Source organism: Lithobates pipiens, unplaced genomic scaffold, assembly GCF_037356315.1.
Source record: "Lithobates pipiens isolate NorthernLeopardFrog02 unplaced genomic scaffold, aLitPip1_a1.2 Scaffold_18, whole genome shotgun sequence".
Lineage (NCBI taxonomy): Eukaryota > Metazoa > Chordata > Amphibia > Anura > Ranidae > Lithobates > Lithobates pipiens.
The window spans coordinates 377,205,968-377,228,250 of NW_027507758.1; the positions used below are offsets into that span (position 1 = coordinate 377,205,968).

Below are 22,283 nucleotides of genomic sequence, written 5' to 3' on the forward strand. Positions count from 1 at the left end.
GTGACTTTCTGGTCAAGATAAGAAACAAAACAACATTTTACCAAATTATTATATCTTAGAATGTGGCAACCCTCAAAATGTAAAAGTATAGACCAGGGATATGCAATTAGTGGACCTCCAGCTGTTGCAAAACTAAAAGTCCCATCATGCCTCTGCGAGTCATACTTGTGGCTGTCAGAGTCTTGCTATGCCTCATGGGACTTGTAGTTCTGCAACAGCTGGAGGTCCGCTAATTGCATATCCCTGGTCTAGACCATGGAACATGAAGATTCGGCACTGGGTGGTCAGTCCAGTCTATTGAGGCAGAATAATGAAGCTACAATTAACAGCACCTCTATTCATTCTATGAATACTCAAGAGCATAACATTACTGCTGTGACAAAAAATGTGCAGAACTACGCTACACTAGGCACATATCCTGCCATTACGATCACTATTGCCAGTGAAGGGTTCCTTGACCTACTGAACAGTAGGGCACAAAAAAATGGGACACTAAGGCAGTAAATTAAAGAGAGATGTGTTCTACACTACAGAACATTCTAAATGTCCAGCATGAGAGAAGAACACAAGTGTCCTGCCAGGCTGAAGTCAAGCAAACAAGTCTGTCTCCACACACTGCTGGAATCAGACTCAGCAGTATTTTTTGGAGTAACATATCAAAGGGATTGGAATTCGAAGAAACATCAAAAAGAGGATTTGGTTCAGTAATTACAAGTGGCTACTGTAGAAACAACAAATAAAGATGCCGTGGCTGTGTGACACTTGTTGGAGTCCTGCACTGAATCTCTGTGTGAGGTCAGCGTGACCTTGGCCCATGAAGTGTCTGAACCGGAACAGAGGATTCTAAGCTTGGTAGAGCAGGAATAAACAGCATGTCAGTGCATAGATTACTATCAAACACTGGGAAAGATAAGTGTTGTGACAAGCCTAACACAATTTTTAATGAGAGATTATATATTGGATAGTGAGTGGGAGTATAATGTCAAAACTGAGCAGGGAGGATGCAATTACCTTGGCAGATGCAGAAAATGTAATTGACATCTCTACGTGTTATATACTGCATGTTGCTGGTGTGATCTTAGAATTAACAGGCTGCATATAATCAATTCCTTGAACACCTCCATTCTGTCATCTGTGATCAACTGATTTCTATACACAATGCTTCTGCTGCATTTCCTGTTCTCGGGGACTGTAGTACATTATCTTTGTCTGTGACACAGATAACAGCAAGATATGAGCACAGCGTAATCCAGTACAAAATGTTCCACAATTAGTAATTCACATACAATAGTCATATTGTTCTACCTTCTCATTCTCCCATGTTCATAATTTAGCTTCATTTTACCTATACTTATCCAGCATAGACAGGCAATGTAATGTTCCGAAGCACCATCAGATCGGTTTAGAAGGGCCGAAGCAGTAATTTCACCCAAGTCTTCAGCCCCGTACACATGGGCAGGTGGTATATGTTGGTCAACTTGCAATCAGAGCTCTCTGCCAATGGCCATCCTCCTGTCAGAACAAAACAGCTCAGCAGGGGAGATCACTGGACTAACCTCGCATAGCGATTACAGCAGTTCTCACGGGGGATGCACGAAAAAAAAAAAGGCTCTAAGCTGGCCATAGACTGTTGGAATCTCGGCCGGATTCAAATCTACGGGCAGGCTGGATTGCTAGCTCCTGTTATAGTCTCAAGCAATAATCACTATGTTCCCCCACAATTGCTACACAGGTGGGTCGTTTCTCTCTCCCCCCCCCAGGGGAAAAAAAAAAAAAAAAAGCTCAGTCTATGGCTGGTCTTAAACTATAACTCTATTTAGTTACAAACTGCCAAGCCTGCATGCATCCTGCAGTTCACTTATTAACTTGGGCTGCATAAACGGTTCCCTTATCCTAACCTTAAGCCAGCCTTAGATATGACTGGAACCTCAAGCGGTTTAGCAGGAGCCAGCCAAGATTTGAACCATGTATGGGCAGGCTGAATGTACCAAATGGTGATCGATCAACTTGGGTGCCACCAGTCTGTGGGATTTTACATGCAATTACCGTTAGTGGCCCTTATAGGTCTCTAGCAATAATAATCGGCCTTCTGCAGAAAATTGTGAAAAATTACTGTATTTATCGGCTTATAACACTTTTTCCCCTTAAAATCAGGGGAAAATTGGGGGGGGGGGGGGGGGTGTTACACGCTGATCCCCGCTGTCTGAGGGCAAGAGGAGCGCTGCAGACATTGACAGAGCCGAGTGTACCATGTACTCAGCTAGGCTCGGCTCACAGTCATGCCCAGTCCCACCTCCTAGCCTTTACGTCCCGCCATTGGACCGGTGTTGTGTCCATCATAGGAGTCGGGCCAAGGGGTGGGACTGCGAGCGGAGCCGCATACACAGTATACTCTGCGCGGTCTATGTCGGCGGTGCTCCTCTTGCCCTCAGACAGCGGGGACGAGCCGAGAGAAGCCGAATATCTTGGCGGCGCTAAATTTAAAAACCAAACATGCTGCAATTTTGGAGAAGGCTGCAGATGGGCATTTAAAATGTGTGTTTTTTTCCTTAAACTTCCCTCCTAGACTTGGGGTGCGTGTTATACGCCGATAAACACCGTAATCTAGGGAAGACCGAAAACTTCAGTAAAGAAAGTGTATTAACAAGTCTGGATGACCAACACTAGAATTTACATTGCTAATGTACAGAGTACAGTGCTTGAAGATCTTAGGTGGATATCCCTACAAGTTGAGTCATGCGAATGTCAAGCAAAATGCAAACAGGGGTATATTATCTCCCATTGTGTGACTAGGTTGGTATTAAAAATACCTATAAAAAATTTAGAGATCAGTAGAACGCATTTACCTCTAAAATAAAGAGGTGTGCAAGTTCCACCCAAGGAACCAATTACCACCTGACAGCTTTTTCAGACTTTTCTGGCACCCTTAAAGTATCTTATATTAATTTTCCCATTTTTCAGTCCAATATACTAAAGAGGCAAGGCTTTGATGAAGAACTTATGCCCCGTGAGACTTGGGCACCAGTTAGCAGATTACTGTTTATGACACGAAAGCTAATTGCCCTAAGGTGGATATCTCAGCGTGCACCTTCTTTTTGAGGAATTGGCGCTTCAGGTAAACGACAACATCTTGAAGGAACAGATTTATTGTAACAGAGGCATACTGAACTATTTGTACAAACTGTGGAAACCATGGATTTCAGTTCCACAGTTAGCCCCACCCTCACTGGCTTTCGCTGATCTTTAGAAGGGCGGGTACGGTCTATGTTATTAGACAGAAAATGGAGGTAGAGCGTTAAATCCGTGGATGGAGAAGAAACTACTGACTAAAGCAGCCAGCAGAGGTAACTTTTTACATAGGTACAGACACACAGAATACTATAGTGGGCAGGATATGGAACAGTCATTTTATCTGCTGATGGTGGGAGTTTTTTTTTTTTTTTTTTAAGTTTATGTTGTTGTAGGTTTATGAATATAGTTATTATATTAGTTATTATCTGTGGTTAAATACCTGTTTCGTGGTTTAGAGAATATATGTAAGAAAAACTCAGAATTTGCTGTGGTTTGACCATAGGTTAGGTATTAGAAATAAGGAATTTATGTATAAACTGTATGAGTGAAAAGTACTATATTCAATAATAATGTATTTTGTTTTGTAATGATGAAAAAATTATAAGAAGTAGGAAAAAAAAAAAAAAAAAAATGGAGGCAAGGGTTCACAATTGGTCTCTCATTGCCATCAGTAAGCTGTAAAGCTACCAAACACTGATCCACGATCTGAAGGTAAAATGTATGGGAAGTGGGCTGAGTGAGAAAAAAAATAAAATCATTGATACAAAAAAAAAAAAAAAATGGGAAGTCCCTTAGTCGCCGATTGAAAAAAGATTTCCAGCATGTCCCTTCAACAGAAGTTGATTAACAATTAACTTGTTAAACAGGGAAAGCCATGCACTGAATCCACATTCGACCAGTCCCTTGCTGAAGGAGGTGAATTTTGATAAGTGTATGGCTAGCCTTATTTGTGGTTTGTTTTTTTCTAAACGTATGGTATGTTTGGCTATCCAGGACAACTGATAATTTAAAGGTGAACTACAAACTGCAAGAACTGTGAGAATCGTTTTTCACCTTTATGGATTACATAATTGGATTAAGTTGTGATCTTCAATATCTGCCTGGGGGAGCTTGGGTATAAACAGGCATTAATACATTAACAATAAATATGTGGTATGCTACAGCTAACAAAAAATAAATAAATAAAAGATACTGATTATCTAAAGTCAATTTTAATTCAGCTAACATTAACAGTGTTTCCCCAATTAGTACGTTGTGAATAAAACCCGATCCCTCCCCATCAGTACGTGTGAATCTTATTATTGATTATGTTGGCCCTACTAAATTTCTATTGTTTAGCCCATGAGCTGAACAAGAGAAAAATTTAATCTATTTTCCCATTGATGCTAAATAGTGCAGATGGAGGAATAGCCACTGCCAGCTATTGTATTCAGGCAGCACATGTGGCTGCCTGAATACCCAAATAGTGACAGCATCTGATAGGATTCAGGCGCTGTTCAGCCGATCATTTTCCACCGAAGTCGACTTTTTGTCAAGCTGGGTATTGCTGACAAGGCCACCCAGGACTCACATTTCCTGCTGAAATTAGTATTTATTCTAGCTGTCTATGACCAGCTTTTCTGGCTTCAGAACAATTTCAACAGTTCTTTGATAACACTTGTAGTTCATCAATTCGGCTTGTTATCTGTAGTGTGTGTTCTTTAAAAATGCAATCTGTAGCTCTTAATATAATACATGGAACTTTTCAAACAGGCTAGGATAGCAGGGTTAAAACAATACAGTGAATCATTTATTCCCAACTCAAACTACTGCTGAAAGTAAAGCCTCCAGATCTCTTGCATAATATACGGATTCACCATTCTATTCATTTTCTCACTGCCCTTTGTACAAACATGACAGTGTAAAGTGTTTGTCAAGTCTCCCAGTCTTAGTCATACACCTTTGATGGGTGTACAAGCCTGTACAGTGAGCCTAACAGCTGGAAACCATATACGGATATGTGAAACTCTTCTCTCACAGCTGGCCATTCAGGGGCAAACTCAACCCAAGGGATCACCAGCAATCTTATTTTTCTCAGTATGCTGCATGTGATAGGATAAGTAGTCATTTTTTTTTGCATATTCTAAGAGAACAAAGTTAAACCCCATCATATGCATGTTACTATGGAAGTTCCCGTACAGTTAGGTTGTGGTGGATCAAATGTAGAATTGGATGTGCCACACAGGCTGTGAGAGGTTTTAGTCCTGTGCCAACCAATGCGAGTACCGGCCAGGGAAGGAGCTTGTCTCGACTCCAAAGGTCTATGTGTAACAAAGGATGTATCCCATGGGCCCCACATCAAAGCAAACCCGCTGTAGTAACATGTGTGGCAGTCTAAGCCCGGGCTCCTCCTAGTACGGAGACTGCCACACACTTTACTACAGAGGGTTTGCTTTGATGTGCGGCCCATGGAATACATCTTTTGTTACACATAGGTTGTGGTGGAGGTATAGTGATGCTCCGATAAACAGCTGACCCAATCACAATCCAGCTCTTTCATAACCTCCAAGGACTGCCTGGCAATATGCAAACAGTATGGATACACACAGGACAAAAGTGGGCCTTTACCATGACATTCCAAAAAAAAAAAAAAAAATTTTCTATTAGAAGGATTACATCTCGTGTTTGCCTTCCTTGCCCTCCTTATTTGCAGCAATTATGCTTTAACAATTACAGATAAGCCAATATGTGCTATCAAACAGTGATTAGGCAATAATAAAAAGCTGAAAACCTTTATGGGATGACAATATAAAAAGACAAAAAACAAAAACAAAAAAAAAAGCAAACCAAAGTTTTCCTTAAATAATTTAATTGAAAAAAGGTATTTCTTAAAAAAAAATTATAAAATGTAAAGTTATGATGAAATTTCCACTCTAAACACACCCCCTTATCACTGAAAGTGTGAGTAAACTCACAAAATAAAGAGCATAAAATGGTTGCAGGGGGGAGAGGTAACAAGGGAAAACAGAAGCAGGAAAATGGATAAACAGAAGCAGCAGTTAAATATAGGATGGGGAGGACTCAGTGGATTTTGATTAAGGGGAGATACCACCTGAGATGAGAAAAGAAAAACGGGTAGCAGGATTGTGAAACAGAATATAAAAAAAAATAAAAAATATAAAAGCAGAAGTGACTAGTCTGTAGGTCTCCACCTCATTATCTTTAAGAAACGCTTCTGGCCTTTTAAAGAACACCTTGTGGCCGGAAGTTGTATTTCTAAGTGGAATAGATCACCAAAATTGGACTCCTGTATATAAGCTGTATCTTTCCACCTCATTTTTTATAGGAAATACTTCTGGCCCTTTAAGAATGCCTTGTTGCAGAGCAGTGCCTACTTCAAATTGGAATAGATCAACAGTGGGCCTATGCCCAACTTCCATAGACCCACATAGAAAGGGCCTTCTACAGCTAGGCTTCTGTAAGTGGAGAGAGGGCGCTGAATACTCTGCATGCAGATGTAAACTAAAAAGAAAGGGACAACTGGGAATTCTGAATGTATTCTGGTGATACATAAGAGAATAAAACAAATAGCTAGCTCTGCAACCCTGCACCTTTATTATTGGCCTAGAGGTTTTTTTGTACTAGGTGGAAGACACTTAAAATATATTGCCTTTCTTGTACTCTCAATGTATCCCTCTACTTAACTTTACTTTGCTTATAATCACATACACTCCATAATCTTGTCATTTACACTACTAATTTTTACACACACATTATCATTCACACAGAAATCCATTCAGACTGGTGCACCTATGGTGGAGAAGCAGAGGCGTATCGTAAATCTTTACTGCTCATAGCAGTAGATCAAAATGAAGTGCAAGTATCCAGCAAGCAGAGGGCTGAGAGTTCTTTTGTGCAAAGGAACTGTGACTCCACTCAAAATCCCACCACGATCCAGGATTACTTTTGTGCACCTTTGAGCTGCCGTAGAGCTCTATCTAGTCCATATTGTTTCTTCAATATGAAGAATTTGGTCCCACTGTGTTGTAACTTCACACCTGGACTGGAAGAGTTTGGCTCATTTGCAGCCTCATGTCTTGGACACTATGGAGAAGCTTCTTTTGATGGCCAGCCAGTGTCACCCCGATTCGGAGCAAGTCTCTGAAATTAATAAAATAAAATTAATGTACAAATCTATTAAACTTTCGACCATAAAACAAAATTTTTATCTTTTCTATTATTCCAAAATGTCTGAGATACACAATCCCATCTACTTACTCAGCTGTCATTTGAGCCACTAGGTGAAAAGAGGTGAATCCAGCACTCAGAAAGTTCTCTTGATACTGGCCCATCTTGATCGCCTCCAACCAGTCACCCACAGTAGGAAACGTTGTATAGTCAGGCACAGTACGGTCTAAAAGCTGCTGGGACACACTGGAATAAACAGAACAAAATAAGATAGTTAGGAAAGAAAAAAAAAAAAAAAAAAAAACTGCATTGTCAAATGTGTTAAGCATAATGAGCAAGGATGCAATATAAACATCAGTGGTGTACTGAAATTAAAATTCCAGTGCAAAACCAAAAATTCAGGATGCGCTTGGCCAAAACCAAAATTGACTGACTTTTAAATTATATATATATATATATATTATATATATATATAAATAAATACACACACACACACATTATAATTATATTCTACTTTTTAATATAATAAATATTAATTATGACCATTAATAGCACTGTTTGATGCAGTGTTAAAAATCCTGCTTGTTGCATTTTGGTGCACATTTGGTCAGCACCTCCCAGCATTATGTTTCGTATGCATTTTTTGAGTCACATGACCTATGAAAAACACCATAAGCACAGTAAAATCATTGCAAAATCGCAGGCGTATTCGGGCAACCATCATCAGCACCTTTTTTGCTTTTGGCTAAAAACCCTATTTTTGGCAGACGAATTTTCAGTGCATCACTAATCAACATCAATAGATACAGAAATCTGCATTAAGGTACAGGGCAGGAATCAAACCATAGACAAAAATTTAAGCACATCACGAACATTAACTTACTTGGATTCAAACATTTATTAAATGACTAGAGGTCCGCTACCTCCATCGAATACTAACCCTGCTTGAGCTGCGTTTGTCACTTTCAAACTAGCGGCATTGCGTATTAACTTGTCCAAAGAACTAACAATCTGTGAGAACTTAGGCCTCAGGTTGCGATCGCGGAGCCAGCAGTCAAGCATGAGCTGGTGCAGGGCAGACGGGCAATCCATAGGAGGCGGCAAACGATAGTCTTGTTCCACTGCATTAATTACCTGCAAATAGAGAATGTGTTGAAATGAAATCATCAGTCAACATGCACCTTAACAGGTTTTTGCGATTTAATCTAAAGATTTTACCAAAAACAAAAAAGCACTTACATCTTGATTTGACATGTCCCAGTAAGGTCTTTCACCATACGACATCACTTCCCACATAACAATACCATAACTCCAGACATCACTAGCAGATGTGAACTTTCTGTACGAGATTGCTTCTGGAGCAGTCCAGCGAATCGGAATCTTCCCTCCCTATTTAGAAAAAACGCAAGCTTTATACTTTAAACACGCAATGCCTTTAATGCCCTCAAATGCCACAAAATGCAACTAGAACCAAAGTTATTCTTCTAAACCAAAATTATATTAAAATCCAGGAATATGAATAGGTCTACTTCAGCTGGATATTAATATGCTGCTCTTATTCAGAGCATTAACGCGCTTTCTTGCTCAGCTTTGCTGAGAACCTTTGGGGGAGATTTACTAAAACTGGTGCAGCTGTGCATAGTAACCAATCAGCTTCTAATTTCAGCTTGTTCAATTAAGCTTTGACAATAAAACCTAGAAGCGGATTGGTTACTATGCAGAGCTGCACCAGCTGTAGTAAATCTCACCCTTGGTGTCTTCACTGCTCCAACAAAGTGCACATAGTTACTTGTGTGCCTCAAGCACAATAGCTGGAATGCAACATTCCTAGGTTCCAAACAATAGCAATCACAGTACCTGAGCAATGTAGACCTTTTCTACTCATTTAGTGAAATTTTAAAGCCGGCCCATACATAGATCAAAATTCAGCCAGTTTACCAGGGTTTGGCTATATTTTGATCCAGGTATGGGGGCATCTTGGTTCTACAAAAGTCAATCTATTGATTATTGATTAATCTATTGATTAACCTCTGTACAACCACCTTGTTTTTTTGAAAGATCAATGCAAAACACTGATCACTGTGTCAGAATACAATAGCACAGTGGAAGCGATGACACCCCCCCCCCCCCCCCCCATCCACCTCAAATGTGTGGATGGGGAAAATCTGTACTTTTTTTCCATTCAACCCACTAGTTGAATGAAAAAAAAAAAAAAAAAACTTTGTTCACATACTGAAGAATCCAGCACTCAAAGTGCAAAACATTGATTTGCATGCCCTTATTTGGATACAGTCAAATATGATGCCTAATTTTATATGCAATTTTTTTTTTTTTTTTATACTGCATCCCCAAGCGTTACAAAGGCTCCAAGCTGCTAAATGTTACCAAACTTTTGGCACCCTGTATGTTTAAGGGGAAAAGTGATTATTAATATATATCAAACAATCTGGAGATCCAGAAATTTACTTTAGGGCCCAATTTGGGCTCTTGACCCCAAAAAGGTTCCACATTTATGGACTTGGGGGGGAAAAAAAAAAAATGCAGAAGAGGTTTGTATACTATGCTTTCACATAAAACTATGTTTCACCTAAAAATGACTGCTTCTACTCATTAAAGAAAGTGAAATAAAAAATGTTCACATGCTCTACAATATTTCCACAATGTTTGTACTATATTTTTTTTTTTTAAAGGAAGCTTTAACAATTATGAAACACTGTTAATGTAGGTTTAATTATTTTTTTTTGTTTTTTGTTTAACCCTTTTTAAAACATTTCTATAAAAAAAGTAAACATTTAATACAAGAAACATACACAAGCCAGGATTCAGTGTTTTTTTTAAAGAGAGCACAGCAGATACTCCACTGACCCTACTGAACAGAAAGAAAAGTGGAGTCATCGCTAACTTATTCAAGTTCTCATGTAAATTTGAGCATTAGCTATTGAGCTTTGCAAACAGGCTTTAAGTAACGAGGGCTTAGGATTAGCCCGGTAAACATGTATAACATAGAGTTTCAAATGATGACAGGAAATGCAAAATGTACAATCTTCAAATGCAAGATTTCATTTTTACCAGACTAAAAATAATTTCATATATATGTAAATAAAAAATATATACAAGATACAGTCTAATTAACAAATAGCATCTTACCAGAGAGCTGGTATACGTGGGGTCAGATCGGCTGTTTTCCAAGAACCTGGATAGACCAAAGTCAGACACTTTACAGACAAGATTGCTGTTCACCAGGATATTACGGGCAGCAAGATCACGGTGAACATAGTTCATCTCGGATAGATACTTCATTCCTGATGCAATGCCACGCAGTATGCCCACTAGCTGGATAACTGTAAACTGCCCGTCATTCATCTGATGAAAGAGAAAGATTTAAGGCTTAAACACTTCAGAGTAAACCAACCGTACATTGAAGATTGATAAAGCACAATGCATAAACCTTTAGCAAGAGCTCTGACTTCAAAGATTTTTAGTGTTCATAAGAAAAGAAACAAAAAGCACCAATATGAAGACAATAGAGGTTACAGATTCACAAAGCAGACACGGAAGAAACACGTGTAACAAATCTAAAGTAAGGTTTCTCAAAGGAAAACCGCTTCCAGATCAGCCGCCGCAGTTGTACCGCGGCAGGTTGGCTACCCTGTGCGAGCCGTCGTAGCTGTACGTTGGCTCTTTAAGCCTCTTTAGCAGGCGTGCGTGCCTGCATTGTGTCCCCGGAAACTATGCGAGATGACCTACAGGCACCCGCGATTGCTCGTGAGAGCGAGAACTGGGATCTGTGTGTGTGTGTAAACCCACAAATCCTGGTTCTCTCAATGGAGAGGAGACAGATTGCGTGTTCCTACTAAGTAGGAACACCAATCGGTCTCCTCCCCTAGTTAGTCCCACCCTCCCACAGTTAGAACACACATAGGAAACAAAGTTAACCCCTTTATCGTCCCCTAGTATTAACTCCTTCCCTGCCAAAGACACTTGTACAGTAATCAGTGGCTATTTTTAGCTCTGATCACTGCATGTATGTCACTGGTCCCAAAAGTGTCAAGTGTTCGATCTGTCCGCCGCAATGGTCGCAGTCATGGGAATTTTTTTTTTTAAATAAAAAAAAAAAAATTTATATATACATATACATATACATATATATATATATATATATATATATATATATATATATATATATATATATATATATATATATATCTATCCCCTATATTGTAGACACTACAACTTTTACGCAAACCAATATACGCTTATTGCAATTTTTTACCAAAAATATGTAGAATACATATTGGCCTGAGCTGAGGAAAACATTTGTGTTTTTTTCTGGGCTGTTTATTTTAGGAAGAAGTACACAATATTGTGTTTTTTTTCTAAATTGTTGCTTTTTATGTTTATAGCCCAAAATATAAAAATCAGAGGTGATCAAATACCATCAAAAGAAAGCTCTATTTGTGGGGGAAAAGGAGTACATCAATTTTGTTTGAGTACAACGTCGCACGACTGCACAATTGTCAGTTAAAGCCTGGTGGCCTGGTGGTTAAAGTTACTATCTGAAAGTCTGAATTGGAGAGGGGAAAAAAAAAAAAAAAAAAACACGTGCAAAAAGAGTTACCCAGCTTAAAGAGGGTTCAGGTAAGTAAAATGGGGGTAAGGGGATTGGGGGCTGGTTACTGACAGAAGTTTTTTTTCACCTTAATGCATAGGATGCATTAAAGGTGAAAAAAAGGCTAGGATTTACAGCCCCTTTAAGAACTAAAGCCAGGAAAACCAGTAAATAGAATTTTCAAATATAAGTGCACAAAGGTGTCCCCTGTATTGGGTCTAGATTTACTAGGTTGAAGCCTACTTTAAAAGGGGTTGTTCACCCAAAATGAGTACTTTTATGTAGAGTCTAGAAGGTTGAGGCAGCATCTAGGTTTGAATTTACCCTGGGGACTCCCAGTCACAGTCCTCCCTACTTTGTCTCAAAAAAAAAAAAAATACATGTTCCTACTCTGAGGCATTCTCCATAATAAAAAATACATAATACATAAAAAATAAATAAAAAAATCCAATGGCAAGAGGATCCTATAAGCAAGTGTTCTCACTAAACCTTTGCATACCTGGTAGCTCAAAGCACACCTCACCATCACAATAAATTATTTGGTTATTTTGCTTTCCAGCCCCTAACGAAAACGCAACCATCAGTTTTAAACGGACTAACCCTTCAAGGAAAAACATTTGTTAAATAGGAGTTTATATTGATTTTTTTAGGACTGGCTCCAAAACACACAACAGTGTGGATTGCATTAACCGAAGCTGTGATAGTATGCTTTTAGTTCACAAATCAGATTTTTTTCTGATATCTAAACTGCATATAAAAACAACTATTTACTATTGTGAAAACTTCAGGTCTACAAGTTAAACCTCCACTCACCCAATAAAAAATGTGAGGGGAATTTAATATGTAGAGCTAAACTCGGATCACTGTTTAACCAGAAGATTCCAGAATGACTGGGCAGACTTAGACCTGTTCACTGTGTGCTTTGTTAAAAAAAATACACGTTCTATCTTTCTTAAAAGAAAATGGTGCTAATGGCAAAACAAACATGTTCTTTGTTCAAAACATGCTCCTTAAAAAAAAAAAAAAAAAAAAAAAAACCTCAGACCCTTAAAATATCAAAGCTGCCTTTACAAACTACACAACAATCTATATTAAACCCCACACTCTATATTAAACCCCACACAACCATTGACTCCCACCTACCTATCTGCATTTTAGACGAACTACCTTTTACTTGAACTTACCCTTAGGAAGGAGTCAAGGGCTCCATTCTCCATAAACTCTGTTAAGATCATCACCGGACGACTCCTGGTCACAACTCCCTCTAGCCGTATAATGTTCGGATGATCAAACTGCCCCATAATGCTCGCTTCCCCCAGAAAGTCACGTCTTTGCTGTTCGGTATAGCCTGCTTTCAGAGTCTTGATTGCCACCAGCTGCTCTCTGCGTCCTGCCTGTTTAAGTCGTCCACGGCAAACCTCCCCAAACTCACCTAGAGGAGAGGAGATAAGAAATCAATCTGCCCATTCTTTTCTGCTTGGTTAACAGATCACGTTCCATTTAATATATTCACGATAACCTTATGTCTGCACTATGCACTTCTCAATCCCCTACTGTATCATTAAGTGAAAGAAGAGAAGCATCTGACTTTAATGGAAAGACAGTCAAAGTGTTTATGAGACAAACCTGCACCAATCACTTCTTCAATCTTCACACACGAAATGTCAATTTCTTTAGCAAAATCTCGTACAGCTTCATTAGGATCCTCATAAGTGAATGGATCAATGTACAGCTTCATGCCAGGAACCACTGTGAGAACAAGAAGCATCATGTACTTTACTGAATGGTGCCAATGAAATCTAAAAATTCTGGGGCATCATTTCAAAGTGGTTATTAACTGTACAATGGACACTAAAAGTGTGAGATGGCCTGATCTTCATTATCCAAACAGTGAGAACTTAACCTACCTACTAATATAGTGTTATACAATAAAAACAAAAAAATATAAACCATTGACTGGGAAGTGTTCATCACCTGGAACCATTAGTATACCCTGCAATCATCTATATTAACCAATCAGAACTAATCTTACTTTCCTGAATGCTTTAAACAGATGATGACTAAACTATGATGCTCTATCCACTACTAAAGCTGACCATATACATTAAAGATTAAGGAGACTACGGTTTCCATTTTCTACTTTCCAGATTTTTTATTTGGGGGGGGGGGGGGGGTTGGGTGAACCATTAAGAAGTCTGAGTATCAGTAACCCTGCCCCCCCCCCAAAAAAAAAAAATTCTGGAAAGTAGAAAATGGAAACCATAGCCTTCTCATTTGAAAAGATCAAATCCAGAGAGACTTAAATTGCCTGAAGTGAAGAACATTTTTGCAGACAATTATAAAGCTGTGAATGTGAATGCAAGGCCAGCAAATACAAACAGCAAACTGGATTGGAAAAGTTACACATAACTTAAAATGTATGGTAAAAGTGCGGTAATGAAGATAAAAACTTTGCCTATCAATATGGAACAAAATATGCAAGCATTGGCTATGAAATGTTACAATAACTGATTAGCATTACTGCTTCACTAATTTAATACGTATTTCCCATAAAAGAAACAATCTAATTGGGCATTTTCCATTTGCTCTTTTTTCTCTAGTCATTTCTGGAATTTTTTAAAATTCTATTTGTAAATGCAACTTAAAATTAGGGCAGGAGCAGGGACCAGCATAGACAGAAATGGACACTTTTAGGAAGTACGGTAGTCAGATTGCACTAAAGTTGGTAGAAAGCTGGGAAACACGCAAGTGCTTATTTTCCTGTATTGCTGCAAGGTTTTCATTTAAAAAGTGAGGTCTTGCGACAGTGTCTCTAAATATCTTCCATAACTCTTATAAAAATCACAGACCTAAATCAATGGCCATCTACAGTTTATTAAGAGGGAAAGAATACACTGTCAGACCCATGGAAACAGCAGCAAATAACACCATATTTAATATATTACTACGGCTATATATGTACACTAATGTAGTATGCAAAGGGTTCATAAGTCCATTAATAGCACTACTTAAATGTGATAGAAATATTCTATAATCAATGTAGAGTGTGGTGTAAATCAATAATGTAATAAACTATGAGGCTTATAAATGGGAAAGCATGAACCATCAAAAGCCACAAAAGTGGCAACTGTTTTGCAGGCGTTACTAAAAATAGCCTAGACAGCATTTCGGAGAACAAAACTCTCAACTATACATAAACCCTCACCAAGCACTTCAATAAAAACGTCTTTTATGACCAGGAGATGAGGCACATGATTTGTACCCATTAATCAAGACAAGAGAGTTGGCATAATTTACACCCCCTCAAACAGCAGGCCATGCAAAACACAAAAGGTGTGTCACTAACAGCAAGGGGAGCCATCCAGCATTTAATGGGAAGGGGGAGTAATGGTATTTATGGGCCACACAGTGTAAGAAACCATGCCATTTCAAATAGGCAAATCACTGGTGGAGCAGTGGGAGCAACTATAGACCAAAGTGTGCTACACAAAGCTATTGTCATTCAAAACCACTAATCAGTGTAATGAGGACAGGGCTGTCATTTGTAACTAACAACCAACCAGTTGAAGGACCACCAAGTCATATACAACTGAAAGCTACATTCCCAGAGCTAAAATTTTAAGATCCTTGGGCAAAACCTATTTTCAAATTAAAACAGACCTGAACTTTCAGCTGGATACATTCCTGCTACATCAAAACAAAAAGGTGTGCAAAAGCACAAGCTCATTCACACTAGTGGTTCCCTCTGAAAAGCAATCCAGTGATTGATTTTTAGAGGGCATTTGACAAGTAGTGAGGAAGACACTCCCTGCTGTTTGTTCTAACCCCTAGGGGAGGAACATTTTTGCCGCACCGTGACGCAAAGCATTGTGGCCACAGCACAACATGGCTCAACTGCATGTTTTTACCACACTCAGCCACAAGCGTAAACTTAGCTTCAAAGATTCTCCTTTACTAAGCAGCTACAGCCCAAGTATAAAAGACCCCCCCCCCCCCCCCCCCACACTGCTGAGAAGGACCCTTCTTCGTGCAAAAGCATTGGTCTCTCTGCAGAGGTCCATCAAATCGAAGACCATAGCAAGACAGGTGACTTTTCAGTTCTCTTCATCAGGCATGGCCAGTTATACAAGGGATATAGGACACCACAGCCAAGGCAGAGTATTCTCGGAATTTATTTAGGTTAGCCAACAAAAATTGGCAATATGAAAAAATATATATATTTTTAAAAAAGGTTTCAGGTTTTGTACCACCATCTTTATTCTGGTTTCACTACTTATTGTGTCACTGGCCAGAACGTGTGCAGCCAGCCAGTGCTGGACCAAGGCGCGCACAGCCAGCGCTGGACCAGAGCGCGCACAGCCAGCCCCAAACTAGCTACATCATACCAGAACAAGCATCAGCAGATACTGATGAGGTCAAGTATTCAGCCAGTGAAGTGCTGGTGCACGTCACCCAAATCCATTTCCAAGTCAGCAATACATCAAGTAGTATAAGGAGGACGAGGATGTCAAACCCAAAGGCTGCATTAACAGTCATCAATGTAGCTCCTACATTTCTATCCTGACAGGCTCCCTTTGAAAAAGCAGAGCAGTCTGGCGTTTGTAGATGGGTCATATTTATCCTTTGCCGTTTTTTTTTTTTAAACTGACAAATACATTAATTGATGATAAAGAAAGTCAAAATATGGAAAAAAGCTAAAACCATAAAGAGAATCCAAGGGCAGACTCTAATTTCTTAGCTCTGAGAAATACAAATAAATAAATAGTGTTTACAAGTGCCAATTAGTTGTGAACACCACGGGACATTAATTACAAATTGCTAAGCAAATGCAGAGTGAGAAGCAACATAATGTGCAGCCACCCAGAACAAGTAGAGCAAGACAGCTTTAACTACCAGAAAAAGGTCACTGTATTTTAGAACCATAAGAGCATCAAACAGAAGAACAAACAGAGAATGTGCAAAACTACAGAATTATGAAAGGCATTCAAGAGAACATCGAATACAGTAAAAAGCCAGCAAAAGTAGAACATGCTCTGCTTCTTTTTATGTTTCAGGCAAGAGATCTAGCTAAATGGACATCAATTCATCATTTTTTCAATAAACCACACTCACTGTATTGTTGCAGTTTTTCTGTATATTCAGATTCTGGGTCATTCCTATGCTTTCTGCTGTAGAAAGAATAAGAAAAAAATAAAAATGTTCAAATCATGTCCAAACTCAAAAATACAGGATTACAAATATCAAATCCTCCACGTGGAGCTTCTTTTACAAACAATCCTATCCATCCCCACCAACTATTCTGCCCCAGCACACCACTCACCTGAAACACACAATTACAATAACGACAACTGCAATTATAAAAATCAGCCCAGCGGTCACAGAGCCAACAACCATCGGGACCTTCTCCTGAAGACTGCTCCGATCCCCTGTGCGGGAAATAGGGAAGGAAAAAAAAGGAGGAAGGGAGTGAGGGATCAGTGGGCTCAGGAGAAACAAGGACATGAGGAATCATAGGGGTAGAAGGTGTGGATCCTGCAGGCAAAGGGGACACAGGCAGTGTGGACTGATAAGAGAGGAGACAGAAATTAGCAGACAAATAGGGAAGGTGAGACATTGGAGCCAATATATCAGAACTGGAGCCAAGGAAAACCATAAAACTCAAGCAAATGCAGACTAGATTCCAACTGTTTTCTAATATTTTCCCCACAAAAGAGAAAACGTTTGTTCTTCACTGATTGCCAAGGCAAAACCACCACTTTCCTTTGCTCCAGGTTATAATTGTGCCCCACTGTATGCCCAGAAAGGCTTAAAGCAACAGATCTGCTGTTTGAGGACTAGGAACATGGAACAGAAAAAAAATATATATAAAAAAAAAAACAAAAAAAAAAAAAGTCAGAAGGCACGTACAAGTTACAACTGAGCAGGTGAATAAAAGATAAACTACTTATAAGAACAGAGCAGGTAAGATAAAGAGCGCCGAAGCGTGTTTAATACATGGCCTTAACACCCATTGGCCAATTTAACTAGCGGGACAGGCATGCATCCAAGGTAGGAATAGTGAACAATAAGGGTTATTCATAAAAACTGAAGCAAAAGTAAAATAAAAATTATTATTGACAATTTAACCAATCTTGCTTTCCATGGTTAAGCCTGCACTAGGAAAATCAAATATGGAATCAAGCCATTAAGGGGCAACACTTCCACAGCTTTCAGTTTTCATAAACTAACCATGGTGGATTATAGGTTAGGGAAAAAAATAAAAATAAAAAAAAAGGGGGATGTAAAAGTAAAAAGAAGCAGCCCTCTTTTAGGGATTTTAGTAAGGTTAATTAGGATTCAGAAAAAGTAAGCTTTAAACAGATGGTTGATGGTAAGGAAGATCACGCACCATCGTCTGCTACAGTCGCAAACTCCGTTGGCTCGCTGTATGCCCCATATCCAGCCACTGTACGAGCTCGAACTTGCACTACATACACGGTGTCTGGAAACAAGCCCTCCATACGAACACCTGTGCGCTGGCTCGTCACTGTGTTTCCTGCACCACTGTGACCCTGCACAAACGAAACAGTAGGGATTACAACATTTTAACAGAAAAGACAGGCACAAGATCTTTATAATAGTAGAATAATGCAGATACGAAGGGGCTATACAACAAGCATGCATTTGCAAAGAGTGACATATAATTAAATGAATCCATTTCATTTCACAATCCCACACTTAAAATAACAATGGTATTAACAAAACCGGTGTGCTATATAATTGAACATTAAAAACAGAAATGAAAAATCGTGAGAAGTCCATTAGCCCTGGTTGTAAACCTCAGACATGAAATATGAACAAAGCAAATCCCTCTATCGTATGCACTTAATAGTAATGGATTGCCACACTAAGCGACGCTTTAAAAACGCATAAAAGTCCAATGACAATATAGTGAAAATTTGAAGAAAAAAAAATAAAAATTGCAAAGTAATCCACCACTGTGCTGTTAAAAATATGGTGTAATCCACTGCTTGTGTTCACCAAGGGCACCGTCAAATCAAGTTAAGGACTCTTACCAGATCCTTTGGACCCAGTTAGAGCGTCAAATAGGCATGTGGATCATAATTTCATCCAAAAGGGATCTATATGGAAGCCATTACTGGAGATCCTGTGATCTCTCAAACCCCAGTGTAATTCAGATAATACCGCCCTCAAGTTCACAGTTGAATCTGTATTTCTAACAGCACAGTGGCGGATTACTTTAGGAAACTTGGACTCATACACATCATATTACATTTTTTCTTCTTTCAAATTTTCACTATATTTTCATTGGACTTTGTCGATGCACGTTTGAGTTTTAAAGTGTCACTTAAAGCACAGCAATCTGCTTTTTCTATAGATATTTATTGCCAGCAGCCATTTCCAAATCTGCCAGCATGAATTTTACTTTAATTATCGTATGTACTGGTCTTAAATATGAGCAGCAAGTGTCACTTTTGTCTGCTTCATTCCTCTGCTATCAAAATGAATCACTTCTGTCAAGTTTTCCTGACACCAAGAGAAAAATGGTGATGGGGAGGGATCTCCAACTGATTGACAGCTTCAGCTTTGTTCCTGCGTGCAGGGGGGTGTCTCTTCGCTCCAATCAGCTCTCAGTATTCACCTCCTTAAGCTCTGCTCCGACTCAGCTCTCCACCCCCTTTTTTTTCTGAACTTTAAAACAACCTTTAGAATTCAGGACTTTGAATGGTTGTAGAGAAGAGAAGCTAGACAGGTACAACTTATGTGGGATTGGTTTCATCTCTGTATCATCTGAGGCCAGTCATTTCACTGGGTATATGGAAGGGTTTACAACCACTTTAATAAAATGCCAAGTGTTACCAGCATACTGAAAAATACTTACTTTGGCGTAATATTTTATCTCGTAATCCAAAATGATTCCGTTGGGGCTCTCAGGTGGAGCCCAGGACAAAGTTAGAGAACCCGCTGAACGGTCATGAGACTGTACTATAGGAACCGCTGAAGGGGCTGAAGAAAAAAAAAAAAAAAAAAAAAACAATCACTGTAGATCCATCATCACCCTGTTTAGATTAAAAATACCAACACCTTATTTTCACTTTTGCTTATTTTCCCATTCTAACTCACCTGCCTGGTTGGTTGTTATATTTACAGTGTAGTAACTTGGAGGCTGGGGGCTCTTGTTAGACACCCCATTTACAGCCTGGATTTCAAAGCTGTACTTGGTGTGAGCCTGAAGATGGCTGACTGAGACAAGTCTCTGGATGACCCCAAGCTGACGAGGCCAAAACTGCACATTATCATCACAGCGGCTGCACATCCGATCCAAGCACTTTTTACAGATGACATTATACGAAATATCTTCACGGCCACCTAAAACAGCAGGTTCTCCCCATTCAAGGACAACAGATGTCTCGTTCACATTGGAAATCACATGTCGTGGGGCTGAAGGAACAGCTGGGGAAAAAAAAAGGCTGTGTCAAAATCACTGTGGTTACAGTGCTAGTTTGCCGCCTTCAATTATATACTTTCAATTACGTTTTTCCTAACATTTGAGGTACATTTAACTCCTATGCCCTGAGCCCTCAAGCTTTTCTGCTATTCTTGTCCATAAGAGGTGAACACACACACCCACACACACTATCTACATTATACACATACAGCAGCACAAAAAACATTATTCAACTGAATGTCAAGTACTCAACCGGAAATATACCACTTATTGTGCCATTTAAGACCGGTTAACAGAAATTTAATAGAGAAATTTGGACAATCAGACAGAATTGAGGAGTCCATTAGACCAGTTTAGGAGCCAGATGTCCTTTTTACTTAACAGCAGAGGCTTCAAACCATGAAGCCCTCTGCTGTCATTTATTAGGTACACTGGCTATCCAGTTTCTGAGGTTTGACCAGCCCTAAATGTAAGAATTATTAAAATATACTAAAATAACACTCATATGTAAACCAATAAAGAGATCACATAAAAGCATGCATTTTAAGCCACATGCCAAAAATTACAATATTTTCAATGGAAATGTCAAACTAGTAACTGCAGAGAGACCTAAAAAGCCTTGTAATTTTTAGGTTTGATTTCTAATCATGCTGCATAATCATTTCTGGTTTGAATACATCTATGAAAGGTCTAGGTCAGGCCAAATAACCAAATCGCTGCATATAATAACCTTAAGTAAAATCCCTCTGCCCAATGTGGGGTTCAGAAGAACTGTGCCTGGATACAAAAGCAGTCTGTTTGCAAAGTCAATACTAATATGTATAAAATCACAGCTTTTCTTCTTGCTTTGAGTCAGGGAAACTGATTCCCCTACGAAATAACGGATCATGTAAAAGATCAATATTCATGGCACACAGGCTTCTTTTAAAAAGATAGTTAATTACATATTTTCACACTAACTAGTCTTATCATGCAGGAAACATTACAAGAAGAAAACTAGACATGTTTCATCTGAGGTTTATTGGAGCATTATGGACAGGCATGATCATATTTAACTTGAACGCTTTAAAGTGTATGTAAACGCCAACAATACATTTGTATTATTTGCTCCCTTTTTGTCTGTTAAATATACTATTGAAAAGGGTTTTCTGTTCAAGAAGTGCAAAAAAGAAAAACAGCTTTCCATCCTGCCAAAAATCTTGTAGGCTGATTTACGCAGCACTTTACATAGATTGCACATTCATATCAGTCCCTGCCCCAAGGAGCTTGCAATCTAACATCCTTTCCTCCCATGCATGTATAACACATATATACTATACAATTCAGACAGCACATACAAGCTCAGCTAAACAAGCTCAGTGTGCTTCCCCCTTATCAAAGTTCAGTCTCCAATAGAACGGGTGGAGAAAGTGCTATGAAAACAGATGCAGGAATCCAGGCAAATCACAGGAAGATGCCGTGGGAGACTCAATCTGTAAAAGGAGCTGTCAGATGGGCAGGATACTGTGGCCAATCAGAACGCATTTCAGAGGCCAAACCACACCTCCATCAGCCTTCTGATTGGTCTCAGCATCCCGGACATTTGAAAGCTCCTTTGACAGAATGGGTCTCCCACAGCATCTCCCCTTGGCATACCTGGATTCCTGCTTTGGAATCACAGCAGTTCTAATGGGGACTCAACTTTGGACAGAGGGCTCCACACTGAACTTATTTAATGCCAGTCACCAGCAATGTCTGAGTGCAATGCTGAAGCCTTTTATTGAATAAACATTGCTATACTATTGGTGGCTTGGTCCCGGTCTCCTCTTGCAGTGTGGGAATCTGCATGTGATTTGGACTAGAATCACATCGCATTCCTGTTAAAAGAATCTCATGCAACTTGCAGTGCAATTTGAGCCCATTCATTTTCTATGGGCTCAAATTGCACCACAAAAGGTATCGATAAATCAGTATTGGTGTGTACTTGAGCACAAGTATTGGTACTCG

At 39.2% G+C, this 22,283-nt stretch overlaps 1 protein-coding gene across 2 annotated transcripts in view; it reads right to left on the bottom strand.

Moving 5' to 3' along the window:
* Window positions 1-5,903: 5,903 nt before the first annotated feature.
* Window positions 5,904-22,283, bottom strand: part of EPHB3 (EPH receptor B3) — a 58,302-nt gene continuing 41,922 nt past the window's right edge. Inside the window, exons 5-16 of one of the 2 annotated variants that reach the window (XM_077487757.1) lie at window positions 19,973-20,302; window positions 19,731-19,855; window positions 18,237-18,399; window positions 17,169-17,274; window positions 16,961-17,013; window positions 13,475-13,597; window positions 13,033-13,280; window positions 10,387-10,602; window positions 8,479-8,628; window positions 8,180-8,373; window positions 7,330-7,485; window positions 5,904-7,212 (exon numbers count right to left, since the gene is read on the bottom strand). In XM_077487757.1, the coding sequence (XP_077343883.1) occupies window positions 7,104-7,212; window positions 7,330-7,485; window positions 8,180-8,373; window positions 8,479-8,628; window positions 10,387-10,602; window positions 13,033-13,280; window positions 13,475-13,597; window positions 16,961-17,013; window positions 17,169-17,274; window positions 18,237-18,399; window positions 19,731-19,855; window positions 19,973-20,302 (1,973 nt within the window). In that variant the 3' untranslated portion in view covers window positions 5,904-7,103. Of the gene's footprint in view, window positions 7,213-7,329; window positions 7,486-8,179; window positions 8,374-8,478; window positions 8,629-10,386; window positions 10,603-13,032; window positions 13,281-13,474; window positions 13,598-16,960; window positions 17,017-17,168; window positions 17,275-18,236; window positions 18,400-19,730; window positions 19,856-19,972; window positions 20,303-22,283 lie in introns of both variants that reach the window. The other variant, XM_077487756.1, reaches the window with a different exon arrangement.